At 39.1% G+C, this 22,953-nt stretch overlaps 1 protein-coding gene across 2 annotated transcripts in view; it reads right to left on the minus strand.

Moving 5' to 3' along the window:
* Positions 1–642: 642 nt before the first annotated feature.
* The window catches only part of AFAP1 (actin filament associated protein 1), a 61,600-nt gene continuing 39,289 nt past the window's right edge, over positions 643–22,953 (minus strand). Inside the window, exons 8-17 of one of the 2 annotated variants that reach the window (XM_010003119.1) lie at positions 21,085–21,234; positions 17,611–17,822; positions 16,009–16,154; positions 12,175–12,292; positions 10,464–10,721; positions 8,582–8,696; positions 6,913–7,077; positions 6,142–6,332; positions 5,449–5,610; positions 643–1,145 (exon numbers count right to left, since the gene is read on the minus strand). In XM_010003119.1, the coding sequence (XP_010001421.1) occupies positions 1,119–1,145; positions 5,449–5,610; positions 6,142–6,332; positions 6,913–7,077; positions 8,582–8,696; positions 10,464–10,721; positions 12,175–12,292; positions 16,009–16,154; positions 17,611–17,822; positions 21,085–21,234 (1,544 nt within the window). In that variant the 3' untranslated portion in view covers positions 643–1,118. The remainder of the gene's footprint in view (positions 1,146–5,448; positions 5,611–6,141; positions 6,333–6,912; positions 7,078–8,581; positions 8,697–10,463; positions 10,722–12,174; positions 12,293–16,008; positions 16,155–17,610; positions 17,823–21,084; positions 21,235–22,953) is intronic. The other variant, XM_010003120.1, reaches the window with a different exon arrangement.

Below are 22,953 nucleotides of genomic sequence, written 5' to 3' on the forward strand. Positions count from 1 at the left end.
TTATTTGTAAAACTGCTTATAAAAGATGCTGGAAATTATAATCTTTTCAGTCCATCTTCCTCAAAAATAATAGCTGAGGTCTGAAAAGGCAAAGGAAACCAAGTACAGCAGTGTTCTATAACTCAAGTTTAACAATACTATATTATAAAAAACAAAACAAGATTGACTGTGTAAGTTATTCTGAGTTGCCATTAACTGTTGAGGACTAATTTCAAATATGTTTTCTTTTTCAAAACGTATAGAAAAGAAGCAGTACCTAAAAATACCTGTTTCCCTTTCATAAAAAAATCAGGAACAAATCACACATTGACAACATGACCTTTGAAAATGACTGCAGTGTTGGAATAATAATAATAAAGAGAATGGACTAAAATGCTTTTCCTGCCCCCCCCCCCCTCCCCGCCCCCAAGCATGTCAGCTTTTTATCCCCGAAAGAAACAACCATCTGTCTAAAACATTTTTTTAAAAAATGCTTCATAGCCGAGTTGTGTTATCCTGCAGTCTTGCACCAGTGTAGAGGACAGAGGCACTGAAGAGCTCCTGCCTTCCCAGCTGGAACAAGTTGTGCCACTTCTGTGAATACATTTCTTCAGTTTTCTTTTGCCACATGAACAGCTAAGAGCAAAGCAACAGCTAACGAGCACGACTTTACTCAGCCACCTCTGGGGCAGAGCTCACTCAGTCAGTTTTACCTGTACTTCTTATCCATAATGATTTCACATCAGTCTTACCACACCAGCCTTCAGCAGTATTCAGCCCATCTGTGCAATATAAGGGATGTTGCTGGGCTGTGCTACTTCAGCAAAGTGAACTTTCAACGGCGACTTTATGCTCCTTTTTTACATCCTGGGGTTGGTTTGGGGGTTTTTTTGGTTTTCATTTTCTTTGCCAGTGAAGTTGGAAATAAAGAGTTACAGCTAATAAAAAGGGGCACATGTAGTTACACAGCAATACAGTAGAGGGAGTACAGGCGAATTAGCGCCAAGCTAGCATTAACAGAATTACAAAACCTCTTATGTTGTACCGTTTGATACCACCTTTCAGATGAGTCTTTTGCAGCCTATGTCTTGGTCCATAATAGGTAAGGCCCTTATGGAAAGTGAGTGGTTTTGCTATATTTATGTTCCGTTTTTCATCTCCCATTCCTGGAAGGGGGTGGGAAAAGAAAAGATACAGAAAATCAGGATGTTTCACTGATGTCATCAGATCGGTTAACCCAAAGCCAGCTGAGGTCAGTGACAGTTTTTCCATTAACTTCACTGGATCCAGCCTTCTGCCCACAAATTCGTTAGGGAATGCGAACAAGTATATCCTGATAGTGCTTCTGTGCAGCTTCCACCCCTCCACAACTACATACAGCAGCTTTTTCCCTAGTGCAGGGGGAATAAGCTGTGTTTGTTTTCTGGAAAGGATACTCACAGAACAACTTCACACACTGCGGTTGTGCTAAAGCAATCAGCTGGAACTGAATAGGAGCAAGGCTGATTTATCTATAGGACTTTCTAACTTACTTGCATGAGGCAGCAGGAAGCCATGCAGTATCTCTCATAGCTGACACCAAGTGATTGCCATACTACTCTGCCATTTTTTATTACAAAACTCATGGTATGACACATATTCCTATGGCTAAAATGGGGAGCTTACTGAGGCAGAGAGACTTAGAAGCAGGGTAACAAAAAGCAAATTAGTTTAGATTGCATTTGTTTCCTGTATACAAACCCAAGCTAAGCTATTGCTTGGCAAGTTAAAGAAATCACTGTGCCTTTCTGTGCCTCAGTTTGCCCACCTGTTAGCTAAGGACATCACCTACCATACATAGCAGGAACCTAATCTATTATGACTTCATCCATATGTCTCAGAGCAAGGTATTGCTATTTATTCTGCCACATTAGTGAAAATCGTGAGCCTGCTGTAGCTGAGTACCCAGTTAAATCAAACGTGGCTACTGAGCGATACCTACAACATCTCCTAACAGTACATAGGAGCAGAAGATGTGCTCAGCCTAGGACATCCACACTGTACCTACTCTCTGAATCACGCCTTTACAGCAATTGGGAAGCAATGAAGATGGCAAAGGAGTTGGTCTCTGGCTGATGTAATCCCATGGAGCAACTTCCCTGCTGTTCCTAGCCAGGCACTGGGCTCTGTGGATTCCCCTCCCACCCAGTTACTCTGCAGAGATACTCTGCAGGCAGCCTGCTGAATTGGCTCCCAACCTGAATTCCTGAATTTAACACTCATTCCAGAGTTCAAGAGCTCTAACTGAGTTACTTATCCATGTAACTATCTATTTCTGCTGCTGAAAGCAGTAATGGCATTACTTTGGCTAAACAGCTGCATGACCATCACACCTCTTCAACTATTGTAAAGCAACAGCAAAGGTCACATTTGGTGGCTGCTTTAGCAAGATAGGAAAAAATCTTGGATTTAAAGCAGGTAGATAAAAGTTAATTTATTTTTTTAAATCTTGTGAGTTCTTTTCTTCATTTATTAAAATACAATATATTTTAAATATTTAGTTTTACTCTTCAAAGGATGGTAAAACTAAACTAACACACTATTGGTTAAAAACTAAATTGCTTTAAAATGGATATTAAATGTATATTCTCTACATATACACTGCCTAAGCTCTAAAGGAAGTCGTTGGCTAAGCAACTGGGAGGAGAATTTTTCTAAGTATTAAATGAGCCTTGAAAACAGTAGCTTCTTTTGCAGGTGCAGAAGGAACTTGTTCTTTGTTTCCATTTCTCCAGTAGGATCATGCCAACGAAAAAATTTTTAAATCAACACTGACAGCCTGAAACTGAGAAAACTCCTTTTCTTCTCCAGCCCCTGAACATAAGCAAATTGTAAAACTGTTGACATTCACCAGTCCACCAGTTTTGAAAACAGATCAGAAATACTCATTGCCATTTCCTTGCTACACATAACAATTTGGTTTTAGAAATTAAGTTGAACTGTAAAATATTCAAATCATTGCTTTTCTTGCACAGTGAGGATATTTGGCAGATTTTGCTTCTCTAGGAATGCTAATGCAGAACATTGCTTTCCATGTTTTAATACAGTCTTTTCTTCCAACCAAGCGCAGATTAACAAAATAACAATTTTAAATAATAAATAATAATAAATTTTTTTATTTTTTTTTGCAAGGAAAAGAGCAAGAAGGGAGGCATTCAGTGCATTCAAATGCACTGGGGTGGGGGAGATAAGACATTATGAATGCTTATACAATTCCCTCATAACACTGGGAGACTGGCCAGTTGCTGAAAATGCAAGCCCTAGCACAGACATGAAATCTGTTTCACTCCCACATACTGCACAGACATCCATGCGTGGAGACCCAAGGAAGTTCTGCTCTGGGGTACTCACACATGACACCCTTTCTTTAGCCCCATCTGTAAGGCCTGGGCTCATGTTTAACTGCGAAAGGCCAAAAAGGGTTGAGAGCCAGATTCCACCCTTGTACACTTACAGATAACCTTGCCCCCCCCATAAGCAGGGCATGCTGCAGATGAGTACCTAATGGCAGACTTTGGCTGCAGCTCCTTGCAAACGGGCTGAGCACAGCTTGGGTTGCACTGTCTAATTCAGCAAAATTTCACTCTTAATGTTTAGAGGATGAGGTTTTAGGAAAAAGCTGTTGAAGCTGAATTGGATCCTTTGAGTTGTTTTACCCACATCTGGGAAATATGCTTAGTAGCTTCATATCCTTTCTGATTAACCTAATCTTACATCCAAGATTCCTCTACAAAAGAGCTTGACCAACCTATTGTGCTGTCCAAAGCACAGCAATGTCAAACAACACAGCAGGATTTTTCCTGAATGGTTTCTGCTGAGCATAATAAATGTACTACAGCTGGAAGGTATTCTTTACACCAAAAACGTTTAGGTTTTTTACACTGCCCTGGTCTCTCCAGCTCTAAAGACTAAATGGCTGGCTTTCATCTGCTTGTCCAGTGTGCAGCACAGATCAACACTCCCTTTCATAAGGACTGTGCTGTGCTAGACCACATTCCCCAGGTAACACCAGGCTAACCTGCAAACCTAAGAGACAATGTGTATCGCTAGAGATGCTATCTTTATGAGACAAATTAGGGTATAATTGGAATACACAGATAAGCTTTAGAGTCATTAATCCTTTTTCAGATTTGAAACACAAGCAGCAAACTTCAAAGTTAAACAGAATAGAAACCTATTTATGCTGAGGTTAATTGTTAGTTGGATTTAAATGATATTTTTATGGCCATTCATATTTTATGACCATTCCTTCAGGCTGGAACCTGATGATCTTTAATGTCCCTTCCAACCTTAACCATTCTATGATTCTATGATTCTAAATGGCAGAAAAAGCAGCTTGTGTACATGAAAAGGATAGAGGAAATGGTGGTAGAAGGGTGAGAAAACTCCCATAAGGTACAGTGAGAGAAGTAATTAATTGCCTGGGCAAGGCAGAGAGATTAAAGGAGATGGCAGGAAGAAACGCAGGGATTTCAGTGCCTGCTGTCTTTAGATACCAGGCTCATGCTTGGTCACTGTAAATATATATAATCAATGAAGACAACATAACAAAAGGTACTTTAAAAAAATATGCCTATATGGAATACTTCATTGTTTTGTAAAAAGAACTGGACTGCATAAAAGTATATATTATGATATATAACATGAAAATAATCTATATTTTATTATTGTCTATGACGACAATTAGCAGTGAACTACTTAATCAACAAAAGCTTGGGCCAATGCTATGACTGTCACCCTTGGTTACATGCTGTCCCACATGCTTATGTTGCAAGCAAACTTACCCCCAAAGAATGGTCATAAAAATCTCATTTAAACTAAAGCAAAAAAATTAGAAAATCAACAAGACAAGAGGGCCAAAAACTTCTGGTAAAAGGCTGGTAAGTACCAAAGGCTGGTACTTGTGAGAGTAAATGAAATTAATTCTACTTTCTACTTTAAATGTGAGAGTAGATACTTGCACAATACATTGTTGATTGTTATAATGCAGCACTGTTCTTTTCTTGCACCAGCTGGAAAAGATCAGACCTGATCTTGTGTCATTTCAGAACACTTACTATAACAGTGCTCTTTTAATCACTTGTCTGCTACACAGATTAGCATAAATTTATGAATTTTAGATGGACTGTCTACACCACAGACCACTAATTTTGCAAATTAAATCTATGAAGGAACAGAAAAACACGGAATGAGAGGGAAGAGTCAAATCTGCCTCCAAAAATACTTACTGATTCTTCTGCAAAAGGCTACCCCAAATCATCAGTATTTATGTAGTAATACAAATGATTTAGTTATGGAACATTCTCCTCTCAAAGCTAAACTTCACCTACTGAAGCAGCAGGAACCAACTTTTCCTTTCTCTGTCTCACCACAAGAAAGTAAGATTTTTTTTTTAAGTAAGAAAAAAGGACAGACTAGACGTCTTCTCACCTTTGCTTTTCGAAGGACATGGCCTCGACATGGAGAATTATTTGACGAGGGAGGTCTCTTCAGAGCTGCTGCGCTGTTCACAGGTATCGAGCATTCAGTGTCACTGGTATCACAACTGGAGATTGGAGAGTTTTCCAAAGTTCGGTGCTTGAAAATTGGAGACTAATAACGAGGGAAAACCCTACATTGAGTTTCCTCCAAATAGTCACACGAGCAGTATTTTCTAGCTAGACTCAGAACTGCAGATTATTAGGCCAGGATTACCATACCCCATCATGAATGTGTGAGATGCAGCCCTTGCGAAAGGTGGCAGTTACTGCGAGGGGGCTAACACAACAGGCTCAGTCCTTGCGTGATAATTTTGGTGCATTTAATCTCCCTGAGATGGAGCAATGTCTCAGTTTTTGCACTTTCACAGTTACTGAAGACAATGAGGTGTCAGCTTTTGCACATTATCCTAACATATACTGCCTATGATTTCCACATCTACCAGCTCCCCACTGATGTACAAAGCACACCAGATGTAGGTGAAGAATGCAAATAATGCAGAACAGCATTTAGGACTGCTCTGATTTCCTGGCCTTAACAGACCTTTTGAAAACTCTCAGCTCCCACTCATTTTAGTACAGCTGAGAAGGCAGAGCCTTACCAGCCTGTGGCACACGGAGGTGCATGGTTAATGGCTTTGCGTACCTGTGGGCTTGACGTTCCTGACTTGGGCTCAATAGCCAAGCCCAGTGTGATGCCACCAGCCAAGGCTTTCTTTAGGCTCTCCTTCACTTCTGTTAGTTCTAGCTCCAGGTTTACACGCTCAGCTTCTTTCTGCTTACACTCCTCTTCCAACTTCTTTAACTTGTCTTCCAGAATCACTTGCGTCTTCCTGCCTGTCATCACACCAATGGTTTTATTTAAATGATAAACTTAAGTTGACACATAAATTATATTCTTCTTTAAAAAAGTAAGAAAAACCATCTCTAAACATCAGTGACATCAGAAAAAAAGTTACCTATTTTGCAAAAAAAAAAAAAAAAAAATTGATGTAAAAATTTAGCAACAGAAATCAAGTGCTTTCTCTCAGGTGCCTTTCTTAGGTTTCTAGTCTAGTTTCAAATCCATTTTTCTTTTTTTAATTTTTCCATGTAATGAAAATATAATTAGGAAGTCAAAATGCAATTATTCCCATGTTCTGCTTGTCTGAAGTGCCCATCAGTGTAATTTCATAGGTGTTTACAGGCGTACACACTATCTAAAATAAGTATATACCCTATACCTATATATAAGATATATTTGTATTATATATTATTTGTATTCTATATACAGAAAGCAAATATAGATATTATAGAGTATTGCTTAACATCAAAATCAAACTTCATGTAGTGGCACATCTACAGCACAGAATACAAAGCTATTTGGATTATTAAGCCCAGCCTGGGTAGAATTCAGCACAAAGAAAGCACCTCCTACCAGCATTGACTTCAATGGCAGCACGAAGATCTTTTCTTTCTTTTCGGAGCTGTGCCAGCCTATTCCTGAGAGCTTCTTTCCTCTTTAGCAGCTCCTCCTCTTTGCTCTGTAACTTCTTTGCATCTGCCTCCACACGATTCTTGCCGTATTTGTACTGCTCTGCATCTGTACATATTGGACTGTGGTTATTTACAGTTAAATGAACACTAACACTCTAAACTATTCCCTGACACTGACCATGACATGAAGCATTTAATGGTTTGAGAACCCAGTTTGCCATCCCGCTTCCACCAACCTTTTCTCAAGGTCCATGATTCCCGCTGAGTTCTGAAGCACAGCTTTTGAAATTATACGGGATAGATAGTTTGGGCTCTACGTTTAGACAGAGAAGATGAGAAATACCACTCACAGTACACTGGTTTTGAAAAATGCCCTTTCTTTCTATGTAATTCAGAAGGAAAGAGGCTACTCTTTATCTTTGAGCCCTTGATTTTTAATTGGAAGAGGTCAGAGGAATAAGCTACCTGTTTGCCCTTTTTGCCTGGTTTCCATTCCTACTTCAGGTACTTAAAAGCACATGTCTGACATAAGAGAACACAAAGATGTTCTTGCTATTTTGATATTTGAGAGTTTTCTTTCTTTTTTTTTTTTTCCTTTTTAATTTCCCATATAAACATTTTCTTTCAATGGCTCACAGGAATGAGCCATGTATCCATGGTCTAATTTATATCACAGCCCCTTCTATACCTCTGCTCCAGTTGCAGACTCAAGAATAATTGGTCAGCTAACAGATCACTTTGGCTGCATATCTGAAGGCAACGTCAACTAAGCCATTCCTGACAGTAATTACATTAGTTTTTGTCAGCTTTTAGTAACCAAGATGCCTTTACTCCCACAACTACCTATTCCAATACCAATTGACCTGCATGGCTAGAAAGATAAATACTTTTTTTTACTGAAGTCTAACTAAAATTTCCCTTGTTGCCATTAAGTCCATGACTTCTTTAAAAATTCATCATAGGATTAAAAAAACCTAATACATTCTTTCGTTCTCTAGCAGAAGCCACATAAGATGATTACTTTTATTTCTTTTTTGTCTCTTCTTTAAGCAAAGCAATCCCTGTTAGGGATTTTCTAGAGGCAATTCACCTGCCCAGAATTATCTTCTGAATGTCTCTCTCACCAACTGTACTCTCCCCTCTCTGAGGAAGCTTCTGAGCTTTGTGGTTGTCTTAATCATTTTGTTCTAACTTTTTTGTTAGTGACAAGAGTGCTTCCACTTTTGACCCATACAGTGTTCTCACATCTTTTCTAGCTCCTCATATGCCTCTTTTGACAGGAATACAGAATTATTCTCTGCCCCAAATGAAGAATTATTATCTTTTTTTTTCCCCTGCTGCACTCATGACTTTGCAGCCACAGGTCCACATCTCATATTTACCGTTCTCCATACGACAACCCTTTATCTCATGGCACGTCTGGAGTACTGATGAGTCACCAGTGCACACAGTATCTCCTATTCAAAGTCTTGGTGGGCATCTCCCGCTCAGCCTCTCAGCCACAGAAGAACCACAGTGGTTCTTTTATCTTGTTTGCCAAGACAACATCTATTTTGGGTATCCTCATGACTGCATTCGTGAGTGAGGCAGCAGTGAGGAGACATACTTACTGGACGCAGTGCGCTTCACACATGACACTGATTCTGTTTTCTTGGGCTGGCTATTTAAAGTTCTCCCTTTTCCCGTGAGCCCATTAGCAGTTGCAGGAGGCTTCTTGCCTTTAAACTGGTTGAAAACACAAGTACAAATGGGCTCCAGTTATTCCTGTGCCACTGGCATTACAGTCACCATTTCATCAAGGGCAAAACTTGACAAAAAGCCGCCTGCTCAGAGAGCCTTAGCAGAGCACATTGACTGAGCTGGAGACACCGCTTCCTCCAGAGATGTTGTGTCTGAGCTGCTTCCTCAGTGGGAGCCACACCAGCCAGCATAAGATAACAAGGGGATGAACATCTCTGGTGGCATTGCAGTCTCCAAATTATTTAAAACTGTGGCATTTACTATATTAAGAAAGCCATTGCGAGGCAGAGAAGTTGTACCATTGAGTAATGTTATACAGTAAAGATTCTCTAAACACCAATTTGTTGGAGTTAATTTCATACAGAAAAACCCAACTGGGTTTGCCACACAAACAGTTTCTTATTTACTATATGTCCTCGTCACCCTTGTACTGCATGGACTTTTTTTCAAAACAATATTATTATTATTGTATGTGTTTAAATGTTAGGATTTAACATATCAGTTTCCTCTTATACAACATTTAGCTATGAATTACAATTTTTTCTTACTCAATAAAAACTCTCATAATGGCCAGCCGAGCTCAAAAGATTACCGGAAACAGTACATTTCATGTCCAAGGGGTTTCCATTTTGAGGACTGTCCTGCACTGAACTGAACCCTGAGAAGAGGAACACTGTCCTTGCAGTGTTTCTCGGGGGGGTGGATACCTTAGGTGAACTCAGGGCATACGTGTGCCATACTCTGGTCACCTGCTTCCAAAAGCTTTTGAGGACTGAACAGGGAGCACAACAGCATGCTTGCTGCTGCAGCCTAGGATCACGGCTATTCATTGCTTGAGTCCACCTCCAACTCTGCAACTTCACTGACTTCTAATATTCTAATATTCTAATATTTTTATAGGGGTTAAGTGAGCTAACATGCAATATGACAGGTACCTTATTTAAAGCAGCCAGTTATCTAACTGTTCAACTTCATATTAGGTTGAAAACCCACACAACTCTGTGGTACATTCACAGGCTCACTTTGAAGGCTGGCTACAGGCTCTAAAGATTCCCAGTGTGGCTGTGAGTGAGGTTTGCTTTGCTGGGGTCTGCCTGCTATAGAGGCTGGGCATACAGGATTTAATTTCTCTATAGCTTCACTTTAGTTTCAGCTGAGGTCCACAAGCCAGAGGCCATCCTCAGAAAGTAGCATAGACAAAGGCTTATGCTTTTTCAGGGGAAGAAAATAAAAGGTAGTAATTTAATTGAGGTATATACACAATAGATACAATATTATTCAGTATATATATATATGTTATTATGAATATATATATGTATATATTCACAATATTTATCATCACAGAATATACAATATACAATTAGAAAAATCCTAGAGAGGAAAATTTGCTGTCACAGCCAGGTCACATTTCAGTTTTCTTTTTTGAAGTCATCACTGCCTAAGGAGACAGAAACTGGCTAGATATGCATTCAGTTTAAATTTGGAAGGTTACATCATTATTTTTTTAATTACCCACAACCTGTAAATCAGAGACAACTTGTAGGAAAAGCTTTTCTCAGGTGCCAATGCTTTCAAAACTGATTTTACAACTTAGCAAACCTGTTTCATTTGCAGTGGCCTGCATGCCCAAACTCCAAGCACTTCCGTGCTAATACTAAGGGACTGAAATAGCCCAAGGTCCTTAAGATAACAACCAGGTAAACAGAACAGCCAATAATATAAAGCTTTGTTAAGTATGAAATAGTACAGTACCTGCGAGCCAGATCCCCTCCCCACAGCAGAGGTATTAGTGACAGACTGAGCAGAAGACAGATTGGATGAGACAGGGTATTTGTAATGGTTAGAGGAGAGTTTGTCAGTAGATGACCTATTGGGTTTTCTGTCAGCTGGCGGATAGCGCGCAAAGATTTTTGGAGACGGCAAGTTATCGTACAGGCCTGCGTTATCATAAAGCATTTCTTCTCCAGTGTTCCTGTTACGAGGAGAAGGAAAGCCATCTTCTGGTTCCCACTGCAACACATACACTTTGGCAGTTAGTAAACAATACACCATGCAGAACCTCCTAAGAGAAATTAAAACGTTAGTCATCCTTTTGACCATAGCAAGCCCTCAGTGTGTAGCAAGCATATACTTATTGCTTAAGCTTAATTCAAGCTATTTAGAAAGGGGGGGGGAGGACACAGAGTGAAAAGGAAGCATTGCATTACAGGGCTCCTGGCCTCACCCCTGTGCATTTTCCACAGCATGAGCAAACCAGCACTACCCGCTCACCTGTGTTGCTCACAGACTGCATCGTCACCTGAGGGGCACAAGCTGACTGTATTAATGGGCATACTCAGGCTACACAGATGAAGCTGTGGGATTACATCTGGTACAAGAGTTGTTACATGTAATATGGCCTAACAGTTAGCAAAAGCCAAGAGGGTTGTTGTTCTGTTTTTTTTTCCTTTTCTTTCTTCAGGTTATGTGTCTTCCCAGTGAATGCCAGCTGCTGGTATACAGTATTACATTTTATTTGTTGGAGAATTATTATGCTGAGCTAACCAGCTAAAATAGCTATAGGTCATTCTTTTTTTTTCTTGTTTGTTTTTTCTTGTGTTTTTTTTTTTTTTCTTTTCAGAAAAATGCAAAGCTCAATAACAATACCTCAGTGATTCATTCAATTAAGCTTAAAAGGAACCAACCTGGTTGCCAAATATCCTTCCTTAATCCAGCCTGGCTGTGGCAGTACACTCACTACTCACACAAAGGCATAAGCACATGCAAGAACTACACATACAGACTACTCATCACATGTGGTGATGTGTTGTTCCTAAAAGGGGCTTTCTACCAACTTTCTGGCATGACGGAGGACTGAACTTGCAGTCCACTTAACACTGTGAAACAAAATGTCTCGAGTTCAGCCTTAGTGGGAGTCTTTATGAAGCAGCCCAAATGAAGAACTGACATGACCTTTAATGCCCCTGTAAATCTTCTGGAGGACCACATATATGTATGTGTTAAACCATATTACACATCTGTCTACGATCAGCTCTGCAAATTCTGAAGATGGAAGTGACCTCTGTGGCTGTCCTTTGGGATGAGCAGTATCAGCTTTAGGAACTGAGAGGTGTTTTGGTTTTTTTCCAAACACAAAAAGTGCCTGGTGTGAGTGAGTTTTTACCAGGTCCGGTGTGATCTAAAAAAAGTCTCTCAAGTGAGTATTATATTCAAGGACTTGGCAACAAATCATCAACAGGCAACTGCTTTCTAAACGCACATTGGGTCACGTGCAGGTTAACGTAACCAGTATGTCTTACACCCCAAGTGCTCTGTAGGTGTGAGAGAAGTTTGCAGTCTCCAATCAAAAAAATAGGACTTCATTTGGAAACTCCCCAGTGGGACTTTTTAGATAATATAATTTTCAGATGTCCGTGCATTCAACACATGCAAACCATTTGTTCTGTGCAAATTCAACTCTTACCGATCCGTTGATGCAGGGAACATCATCATAATGAAGTGCCATTCCGCTCGGGCAGGCGTAGCCATTGGCAGCACTTCCCCGGTACGGATTGGTAGATATAACTCGTCTGTTCATAAAACTGAATAAAGCAAAATAAAAATAATAAAAACCAGCGCTTGAACCTAAGTCTAAATTACAATTCAGTGGTATGCTCCTTGTATATGATTATGCAGCCTGGAAACACATCTCTTCACTTTCTGCCAAAAAGCTGAAGACAGTTTTCTTTCTTTTGCTACTCACACGTTGGGGCTAGCAGCCAATATCACAACATTTGTTCCTGTACTCCATTCTTACAGAGGGGATAAGATGGTGTGAAAGCCAGGAGGGCAACAGCTGTAGCTGCTCGGTGGCATCTTTACATGGGAACCTGCTGATCTATGTTATAACCCAGCTTGCAGTGTCCCATAAAAGCTCCCTTGTTGTCTGCCTCGCAGGGAAGCAGGTGTTGCTGGGTGCATGCCCAGGGGGATACAAACTTAGGAAGTGGGAGAACCAAGAATTTAATCCAGCACAAATCTGTAAAAAAAGTACAACTTCAATGAAATCAAAGTTCACATATCTATCAAAATTTGCTATTTTCTTCCTCAAAATCTGTGAATTTTTTATTTCCATGACAGAAAATTTGGCTGGGTAGAGTGTGGACAATGGCACTATGCTTCCCAACTCTATCTGGGTAATTATGCATGCAAATGGAATCACAGAATTGTTTTGATTGGAAAAGACCTTTAAGGTCATCAAGTCCAACAATTAACCTAGCAGACTGCCAAGTCCACTAAATCATGTCCCTGTGCATCACCTCTTGCTTTGTTTCACACTGTGGATCTGAGCCCTCTGGACACTTCAAAATGGAGATACAGATATATAGATCTATGTATATGTATAGGTATATGTATGTATGTTTGCTTGTTTGTTTCCCTCTCTCTCCAAAATCAACATTGAAGCTTGTTTTACTGGAATTCTGCAGAAGACATGCAAGATATCACAGGCTACAATTGGTTTTGCATTGGGAGAAAAGATCTCACAATGAAGAAAACGGAAGAATCAGGTCCAATAGCAATTATAATCCCTAAGATGAGTTTTACTTTGTAGGAACTGCTGAAATTGAATGAGGTATAGAGTGAGATCCCAAATAATTTCTATAGCTTCAGGTGTATGGGAAAACAAAGCTTCCCATCCTAAACAATGGAGCTATTCAGACTCTGTGCTGACATTCATAAAATATGATAAAGCCCTACTACAGCAGAGAGGGTCTTCTGTAGTGCTGGCTGGAGATCAAGAATGCTGTGGTTTCAACAGATGCTTTCATTTGGCTTTGGAATAACATGGAGTCCACTGAATTTCTCATTCACAAGGAGACAGACCTCATCCAACTGTGGCTCACCTGAGCCACTGGAGACCAGGGCTCACAGGAGGGATGAACCTGCCCAGTTTGGTGTGAACCTTTAGGGCAGGGCAGTAGTGAAGTAGTCATTTGAAAGAAGCTTTTCTTACTTCAAACAAATGAACAACAAAAGGCTCAAGATAAATTCCATGATAAAAAATGTTTTTAACTGTATCTTATCTCATACTTGATTACACATTATTAAAGGGCTGCATTTGTTTACTGTTCCTCTTAATGAAGAACATTATTCAAGTGGTTCTGGTTAGTCTGAAGGACTGCACTTGGAATTGTTACTGTATTTCTATTTAGGTAGCTTTAATGAGAGTAATGCACAATAAACATGTCTGAAAACTGGGATATTCTTTAATGATATCTGATGCACCTGTGGTAACTATTTACACCACCACAGGAAGCTAATATATATCTAAGTATCTGCAAGCACTTCATAAGCATTATTTCACTAAGCCTCATTAATCCTGTTTACAGATACATTCATGTAAGTTAATTGTATTCTGAAACTGCTAGGTGGGAAAGCACATGGAGTAAACCTGCTTGGAAGCATTTTTTTTTCAGCCTTTTCTAGATACCTAATGATTTAGACGATGAAAATTGATGGGACTACTAATGAAGCGCCGTTCACAAAGCATCAGTTTCAGGAAACGAATAACCAATAATCCTGAAGTGACTGTGCGATAATCAAAGCTTTAATGATAAGCGTAGTTACTTTGGAATACTGATATTCATTCTATAAAGGACAGCAATAGCAATAGTATTTTATTAACCTTTAAGTATCATTGTCATTTCTCCTCATTTTCTAAGAGTAGCTGAAAATCAGCAGACACCTACTCTAGCCGCTTATGAACAAGCTCTTACAGATTTCTAAAGACACCCAATGAATTTTAACTAATTCTTAATAGGGCAAATTCTGTTATTTTGCAAGTTGCTTGACATTCCTTTCTAACATGATCTAGTTGCATATTTTTTTTCACTTGGCTCCAATTAATATCACATTTGTTCAGAAAAAGAAAGCCAAGCAATATTCAGAGGAAAAGGTTTCCATTCTATTTCTTTCTTAAATGTGGTTATTGCTAGATGCTGACTGAAGCAAAAATACATGTCAACACAGGATAAACTTTCTGATGCCTATTAACTTCAAAACAAATATTAATGTAAGTCTGTAAGTGAAGTGCATTTTGATTCTACCAAAATTATCTGGCTTTCACAAAACTGGGCTTGTGGTAACTCTGAGTCACTTTGATTTGTAATAGAAGTCATTCAAACTAGATGGTGAATGAAGCTGTGCATTTTCCCGCATTAACACCCTCTTAACACCTCACTAATGGCAGGACAGTCTTCTTTTGGAAAATTCTGAAGTTTTTGCCTTATTGTTTCGCATTTTCAGTCTGTTTAAAGTTATGATGGGCAGATGGGATGTGAATCTCAAATATATTAAAGTCACACCAATTCCTGACTTGTGAGGAGTCTCATTTTGCAGGGAGATGAGGGATGACACCTTTGCCAGCCTTCTTCTCAGGCCACCTGTTTTCTGACCCCAGTAAACCACAGGGTACATCTGCATCAGAGCATCCTGCCTTTCCCAACCATCCTTGGGATTCTAAACCTTCACTCCTGTCTCCACACAGCTTCATCTAGCCAAGGAAAAATTACTCTCTATTCCCAACAAAAACTGCTTTGAATATGTGAACAGATTGGAATATGTAAATCATTATATTAGCTAAGTATGCATTATTTTTCTTAGCACAGGATCACTAATGGGGAATTCACTATACTGATTTGCAATTTAAACAGTTTCTATGCTGCACCCTAGACACCTTCCCAGTTTCCACCTCCTAAATTAAACCTCACAAATTCATTGGACTGGTGCAGGCATGATAAAGTTGTTAATTAATCAAAAAAGAACTTGAGAAGGAAACTTTAAAAATGTAACTATCCAAGACTTAAATTTGCTGTACATTTTGAGTGTACAGCATATATTGGCTAATAATGCTATACACATTGGCTATGGGTAAAGCAAACATAGCCAACAGATAAAAGTAGACTACATAGCAGCATATTTATTCAATTTTCAGCGTATTAATCTTTTTCCAGGGATAGTTCAAAATCTTCAGGCAAAATAAAAAATTAAAATATAGCACTTGATAAGGAGACTTACTGAAAAAATAAGTAAAGATTTGAGAAAAGTTGGATGGTGTCTGCATCTTTTACAAAATGTCGTAGGACGCCAGCACGATAATCATAAACACATCTAACAGGCTGTGATGCCGAAACACTTCAGGAGTTCAATATCTGGCAAAAGGGGCTGGATTTTGATAAGTGCTCTTGGCACTGGAGTTAATGTAAGGATATAAATTCTCACAGTACTGGAAACACCTGGGTAGCTGAATGCCTCTCACCAGAAGGTCTGTTTGGCAGCCTGGATGACGCTTGCCGTCATTTCCACGTCAATGTAGTCATAGTGCAGAGCACCAGGGTCTGTCGAAGACCCTGTTTCCGCCAGCAAAATTCCTATCCATCTGCCCATGTCTTCAGAGGAGGATGCCTATGAGGAGAGGGAAAGGGTGTACATCAGGTGTTTGGTCTGTCACTGAGCATTATTTCAAAACAGCACATTCCTCTTGCCTGACAAATTGCTACCACATTGTATGAGAGGCTCTGGTTTCTCTCTGCTGAACTCCTAAACCCCCAGGATTTCTTTTTAAGTCCACTCTGCTGAAGGAGTGCACTTTAAGTAAGCTATGTGCTCATCAGTTCTGATGTAATACAAAGTGGGCAATCTCCAAAAAAAAAGAAGAAAAAATAATTGTTTAAGGCTAGTGGATTTAGATTAAAGTCATGCTAATTTTAGACTTCAGAAAATTTAAAGCTGTAAAAGAATTATTTTCCTATGCTAGCTGGGGATTTTAGTTAGGATAACTCCTAAGAAGAAAATCTTAGTCCTAAGTAGAAATGAGGGGAAAATGAAATAGTAAAAGAAATTTTAGTGTTGTTTTTTGAAAAATTCCAATACATTTGTCTAGATGATGGCAATTGTTTTACTAAGGGTACAAATGCGAACATGAATATCCTTAAAATAATTTTCTGTTTCTCATATTTTGCAAATATAAAGTTAAAAAATTGCAAAATTAAAAAAAAGAAAAAAGGTGGAGGAGAAGAAACCATGTGCTATCTAAATTTCTCATTCTTTTAAAATATTTTCTTGCCCTTCACAATTCCTTGAGCTACTTTCTAGTTGAGCTTCTGTGAATTGCTTGCATATAACAGGTCTGGTTGCAAGGAGAGGAGACTAATGTGACCTCCAGCTGGAACTTGAAAGTGGTCAAAGCGTCCATCCTGCCACTGAAACAAAAGGTTGCCTCTTCCTATATCTTTATCATAGTTGGCTTTAAATGTCTCCCCATTTCTGCATTGAAAATACCATGAATAAAGCCCTCCCCCAAAAAATCCTGACCCACCCAACCCAGATGAAAGTATGACCTTCACAAGGTGAAGATTGTGCCAGTATGAACATGTGCAGTGTGTCAGAGGAGGCTCCCCAGGGTGCTGGCACATTGAGATTTTTTTTTACTGCAATTACCTTGATACAGATACAGACTAAGTAAATGTGGTTCACTTAAGTAGCAGACAAATGAGGGTTAAGAGCTCTAAAGTTCCCATCAACAAGAATCCAGTATTTAATTACTGCTAAGTTATTTACCTGAAGTAATTATATGCCTGATGTAAAAGTGTATAGAGATGGAACAGAGATATTTTAGTAGCAAATCAAGAGAAGGCCACTGCAGAGAAAAGCATCTTACTGAGAAGATTTCTGAGTTGTATTAAATCTCTGTTCTCTCTTTGCCTACAAATCCTTAATATTCATCTCTCATGCCATATTCATTATCCAGCTCTGCAATAATATTATTCCAAAGATGTTTTTGAATGACCAGATTGTATGTGCTTCTCTAGTTTAGCTTGTGGATGTTCCTACAAGTCATAGCCTTTAGCAACTACTGCACCTCAAGCACAGCAACCTCCTGCCTGTTTCGGAGCAGGCGGAAGGTCAGAGGATGCTTTGAATCCAGTCCTGGGATGACTTCACAGCCACGGAGAGGGATAGAAACAATGTGTGTCTTCAGATCTGTCCTGTCCTTGTGGAAAATGAGTTTATTATCTTTCACTCTGCACCAGCGCTCACGCCAACGGTTATTTGAGAGCACATTTAGATATCCTGCAATAAAATGAATAATGATATATTTTATTCCTGACTTTCTTTTAAAAGAAAAGGAAAAACAATACAAGACAAAACTAATTTTTCAATATAATTCTAGCACTTAGATATCTTATAATAGAAAGTCCAGATGAATTTTAGGAAGACAAGCTAATGACACTACCAATTTCTTTTAATGAAAACTTTCACTGTGCCAATAACTTGGAAATAAGCATCAAGATGTGATGCTGCTCACATGGAAATGGCTGCTCTGTATTAGTCACTGCAGTGGCACACCAACCCCCAAGACTCTAGCAAGAATGGGAGAGGGGTAGTGATAAAAGGAAACATACCCAGCGTATGTGCTCACACAGAAGACCCACCTTCTCCACGTGTAATGACTTTGAGAAGTGTGGCTAATCAACATTTTCTGGGAAAATCACATCTCATATTGTATAATTAGCTGGTAAGCCACCTTCTGTAGGACCCAAAATTACTGTTTTAAAGACCTACTAAGCATTGTTGTTACACATTCTAACTTCATTTAGAAAGAAGAATGCATGTCTGGTTTGCGACTTTTAAAGCAGAACTTAAAAGATCATTACCAATGCAAATAATAAAATTCATATTGGCTTAAAATTCAACAAGTAAATGTATATGAAATTTAGCTACAATTCAAGACAGAAGTTTAAACAAAGTTTTTATTTTTTTTCCCCTGGGATAATACAGTATCCTTACCACAGATCAACATTTCAGTAACAAACTGCCTTTAAAAAAAACCCTGCTTTTCATATCATGTTCTATACTGATTACAGTGTCTAGGCATATAATATCACTAGATGGGAAGTGTGCAGTGTTTTTCCTTCTCTATCTCATAGCAACAATTGTTCCAGACTCAAACCTTAAAATCAAGACAATGTCCAATTTTCCTGCTCATTTAGCTTGGGAATGAAAAAAAAAAAATAAAAAAAAGATATCTTTTACTTTTTCTGCCTCATTATGAATTGCACACGAAGTTAGTATGTTGCTGCTTCCAAACAGGCTGTGAAGAAGGAAACAAATGATATCTTGCACAGGCCAGAATTAATGTAAAAAAACTATCTCAGGTCTGATTTTCATTTAATCCTGTTGGATAGCTATATCTTTGGTTTTCATTAAAACTATGACTATCATTATTTTTTCTGGGTTTCCTTTCCATCATTGTGATTCCAATGTCAAAGCTTGATCCAACAGGATATAGCAGATCAGAATTGTGTACATCTTGGAAGGGGCCATAAAAAAAAAAAAAAGGTGGATGTTCACGATCTTCTGATTTTGGCTCCTCGTGATGATCACACTCTCCAGCTCTCCTCCCTTCTCCTGTAACAAAACCCTGTATATAGCTGTGCATTATAATATAATCCCTAGAAATGGAAAACCCTTCATGTGCCAGCTGGCTTGTTTTGCAGTGAGAGTCCTTTTTTTCAGGCAGTACTTCCCCCCCCTGCCCCTGCTCCCAATGCACCTCTCAGAAAAGCTCTTCCAAACCCTGCTATTTCCCTTGAACTAAGTAGGACCCCATGCTTTTCCTCCCACACATCTCTACTTAAAAAGCCAACAGTTGACATGAGCAAAATGCCTTGACTGTGTTCCCAGTTGAGGTATTAGCACTTCAGCTTAGCCCAGGCAAAGACCAGTGACGCTGTAGGGAAGAGCTCTTCACATGATTCTGACTGCAGGTGGGTTTGCACTTTCACACTAGCTGGGTGTCCCCTGCAGCCCCCCTGGGCTTCTCCCTTTGTTCATGGGAGGTAGAGACTTTTAAAGTGTAAAGTCTTAAACTATAGAGCAGCCTCCCAGAGGGCATAGCACTGAGCCAAATAACTGGTGGTGAGAAACTCCTGCTGCAAAGACTTCCTGCAACGACCAAAGCCTAGACACTTCTGTATTTTCCTATAAAATCTGCAAGTGGTGTTGAGTAGAGCCAAATGCAGGCAATAGTAATGGCTATACTTATGTCCACATCTGAAATAATGACAGAATTACCAGGAATTAGATTGTACAGCTGTGGTTAACATCTCACATAATACGGAATAATCAATGGAGTATGAGACCCCGGAAGTTTGAGCTTTTATGGAAGCCAGATGCTTCAGACAATGCATCTTGCTGGGCACAGCTTTTCCCAGCTGTTCTTTTGGTTGATAAAACACATCTGTACTTAGCTGATGTATAGACTTATATACACACACTTATTTAATCAAAGATTGCTTATGTGAATGATTCCCAAACTGTGGCTTGAGAGCCACCTGTGATCTATGAAGTTCTCACTGGTGGTCCGTGAATCTGCTCCTTTCCCATTGGGTGAGCATCTATCACATTTCAAGCACCCATGAGTTCTGCCAGCTTCTGCCTAATCACACATTTTTGCATTTCCCCAAGTTTTACTAGTCAATTATAGGGGAAAAGGGAAATTCAAATTCAGAATCTGGTGCAACTGCTTCACAGCTTTCTTTCTAGGGAAATTTTTTTTTAAAAAGGGATTTGGAGAAGGGCAGGTTCAGCCTTATTAACATATGGAACTGCTACTTAATACTGGAACACCAGAAGGCAAAAAAAGGAGAATGCAAATTGCATTGGCTGAAAATACCAGAGCTGTGAGGACATCAGCTAAGTGTGCTGCACAAAGTCCTAAACTGAGCAAACACTAACAGCTAAGAAACAAAACATAAGCATTTTCTGAATGCCTTTTTATATACTTCCTTGGTGCTGCCAAGTACTACAACCATCATTTTGAGTGATCAACCTTAGGAGTTAAAATAGCTGACTTGAAATTTGTCACGTCATTCATTCAAGTTTTGCCCAGTAGGTACAACTTTAGGAACCAATAATTAAACTCAAAACTCTTTGGCTGAGGTTAGCTGACTGCCATTTTGACTGCTATCCTATAAAATCTCATCACAGCCCATCATAAATGACTTGTTCCCTACCCAAGAACCTTCTCATTTTTTGCCTAAATTTACTTCATAGTCATTTGTCTGAAAACAGCTCGTGTTTCTTTATGCTTTTTGTCCACACTCGTCTTCCCCTTTACCTTTGCAAAGAGCATGTGCTACCAATTTTTTTTTAAAGTAACGCTCTTTTAGTCTCTTTCCAAATTATAAGCTCTTGATTAGTTTACTCCTCTTCCAGTCTCAGTGCATCCTTCTGATATTGGGGGAAGAATCATAGCAGTAAAAGCAATTTTAGAGGAATTCCTGGGCTAGTTGCAATGCACATTTAAGACTGAAAGAGAAAATTCACTTACCACACGTTGGAACATCTTCTTCAGCTGATGAGGTCTGTTCATCTGTTGATGGCTTTTTCTTTCCTAACCCAATGATCTTCGTTATTTTTTTCCCTGTTACTTTAGTCACAGTGCCCTTTGCTTCTGATTTTGAACTTTTTTTCCTCTTCACTATTAAGACAGGAGAAGTGTGTATTTTAGTGCATTTAAATTAGCAAATGAATAGAGACAATCTGAATAAAAATAGTTCAGACAAACAAACCTAAGCAAGGTGAACATTTGTACACAAGTTTCAGACTGCAGTGAGATAATCACTATATGCCCTCTCTATTGCAGATGCCTATAAGCAAATTCTGTGCCATAAAGATGGCATTCAGAAAGATAAGAACAAACAAAATCAAGCTTCTAATTTGATTTAATCTAATCAAGTTGAAAGTCTCTTTCCACAGCAGTAATCAGATACTTGCATATAAACTTAGCTCATATACACAATAAAAACCCAGCCAGGTGATCCTTCATTGTTAATAAACCTTTCCCTTAAAATACAATTAAATACACAACAAAGACAGAATATTCTTGCTCAGGAAAAGCACTCCTGCCACGTACAAGTAGGTTAAGGTATCTTATCACAATGAATCTTATAGAAAGACAAGACATAAATTAGCTACTAACAACTAAATGAGTGGGCTCAGTATGAGCATCCAATAGTCAGAAGCTGGCACTTCTTGTGATCATGAGGGCTTGGAAAGAAAAAGCTCTGCTGAAAAGGGGTATTTTGCTAACATCCAGTCTGTGTTTCCATTAATTTAATATGATACTAGTAATATTACAGTCCTGTGAACTGAGGCCTGTTGAGCTGCTGAACATAGCACAGCAAGGGCTGTGGATATGATTTTAAAGGTGCCTACCTGATTTAAATCCTAAATTATAAACAAAAAAAAATTATAAATATTAAACAGAATCAGAAATCAGTTTTGCAGAACAGAACAAATGAAATGCACATTCAGAAATTGCATTCAGTGAGCTAATTTGGATTCCATCAACAGAGCAAAAGTCTCCCTGATAACTGAAGGACAAGCAAAAATAGCCATCAACTTGCCCTGATAGATAATTTGATGAAAAATACATTTAGGATGGTTACTGATTGAGCTGCTGTAATTTAATCCCTGACATATCAATTCCCTTTGCAACAGGCAACATTTAGTGGTTATGGACTTGCGTAAACTGAGGAAAAAAAAGACAAAATGTTCACATAAGAAATTACTATATAAATTGATGAACTGGGAAGAAGAATGCACAGAAAATAGAACTGCAGTTTGGGACTCACAATAGAATAATTTACCATACTTAGTTCAATTGTTTGGAATCATGGAACATTATTTAGAAATTGTGTCTGTAGCCACGACTGTGCAGATCTGTCCCCTGCAGCCTGTGGTGCTGTGGGGAAGGGCAGCTTTACAGGTGCTAAGAGCTGTTCACCAGCAAACTCCAACAGTGACGTATGAGTGCAAGCAAAGGTCTAATTCTCTCTTCCTAAGGGAAAGGAGTTCACAACTGGTAATGTGCACTATAACCATGCAGTGAGCTCCTTTGTTTGAGGGAGGAATGCCACCCATCCCATCAGCCCCTGCTTGAGGGAAAACCTGGAGGCAACACCTGCCAGAGACAGCAGCAGCAGGCAAGACCAGCTGTGGCTGTTAAGTGGGGGCAAGATAGACGAAAAGTACTGGAAAAAGCCAGACTGAGAAAAACTCAGGTCTCTGAGACAGAAGCCCAAAGAAACCATTCTCAAGAGCATGAACAGTGAAATAAACCCATTTCAGTGCCTTTTTGTTTCTGTCCTATCTTCCCTTCACACGGTTCTTTTATTTTTTTGCAGAACTGAGAGGC

The sequence above is a fragment of the Chaetura pelagica genome, unplaced genomic scaffold (genome assembly GCF_000747805.2).
Source record: "Chaetura pelagica isolate M959 unplaced genomic scaffold, ChaPel_1.0 scaffold147, whole genome shotgun sequence".
NCBI classification, from domain to species: Eukaryota; Metazoa; Chordata; class Aves; order Apodiformes; family Apodidae; genus Chaetura; species Chaetura pelagica.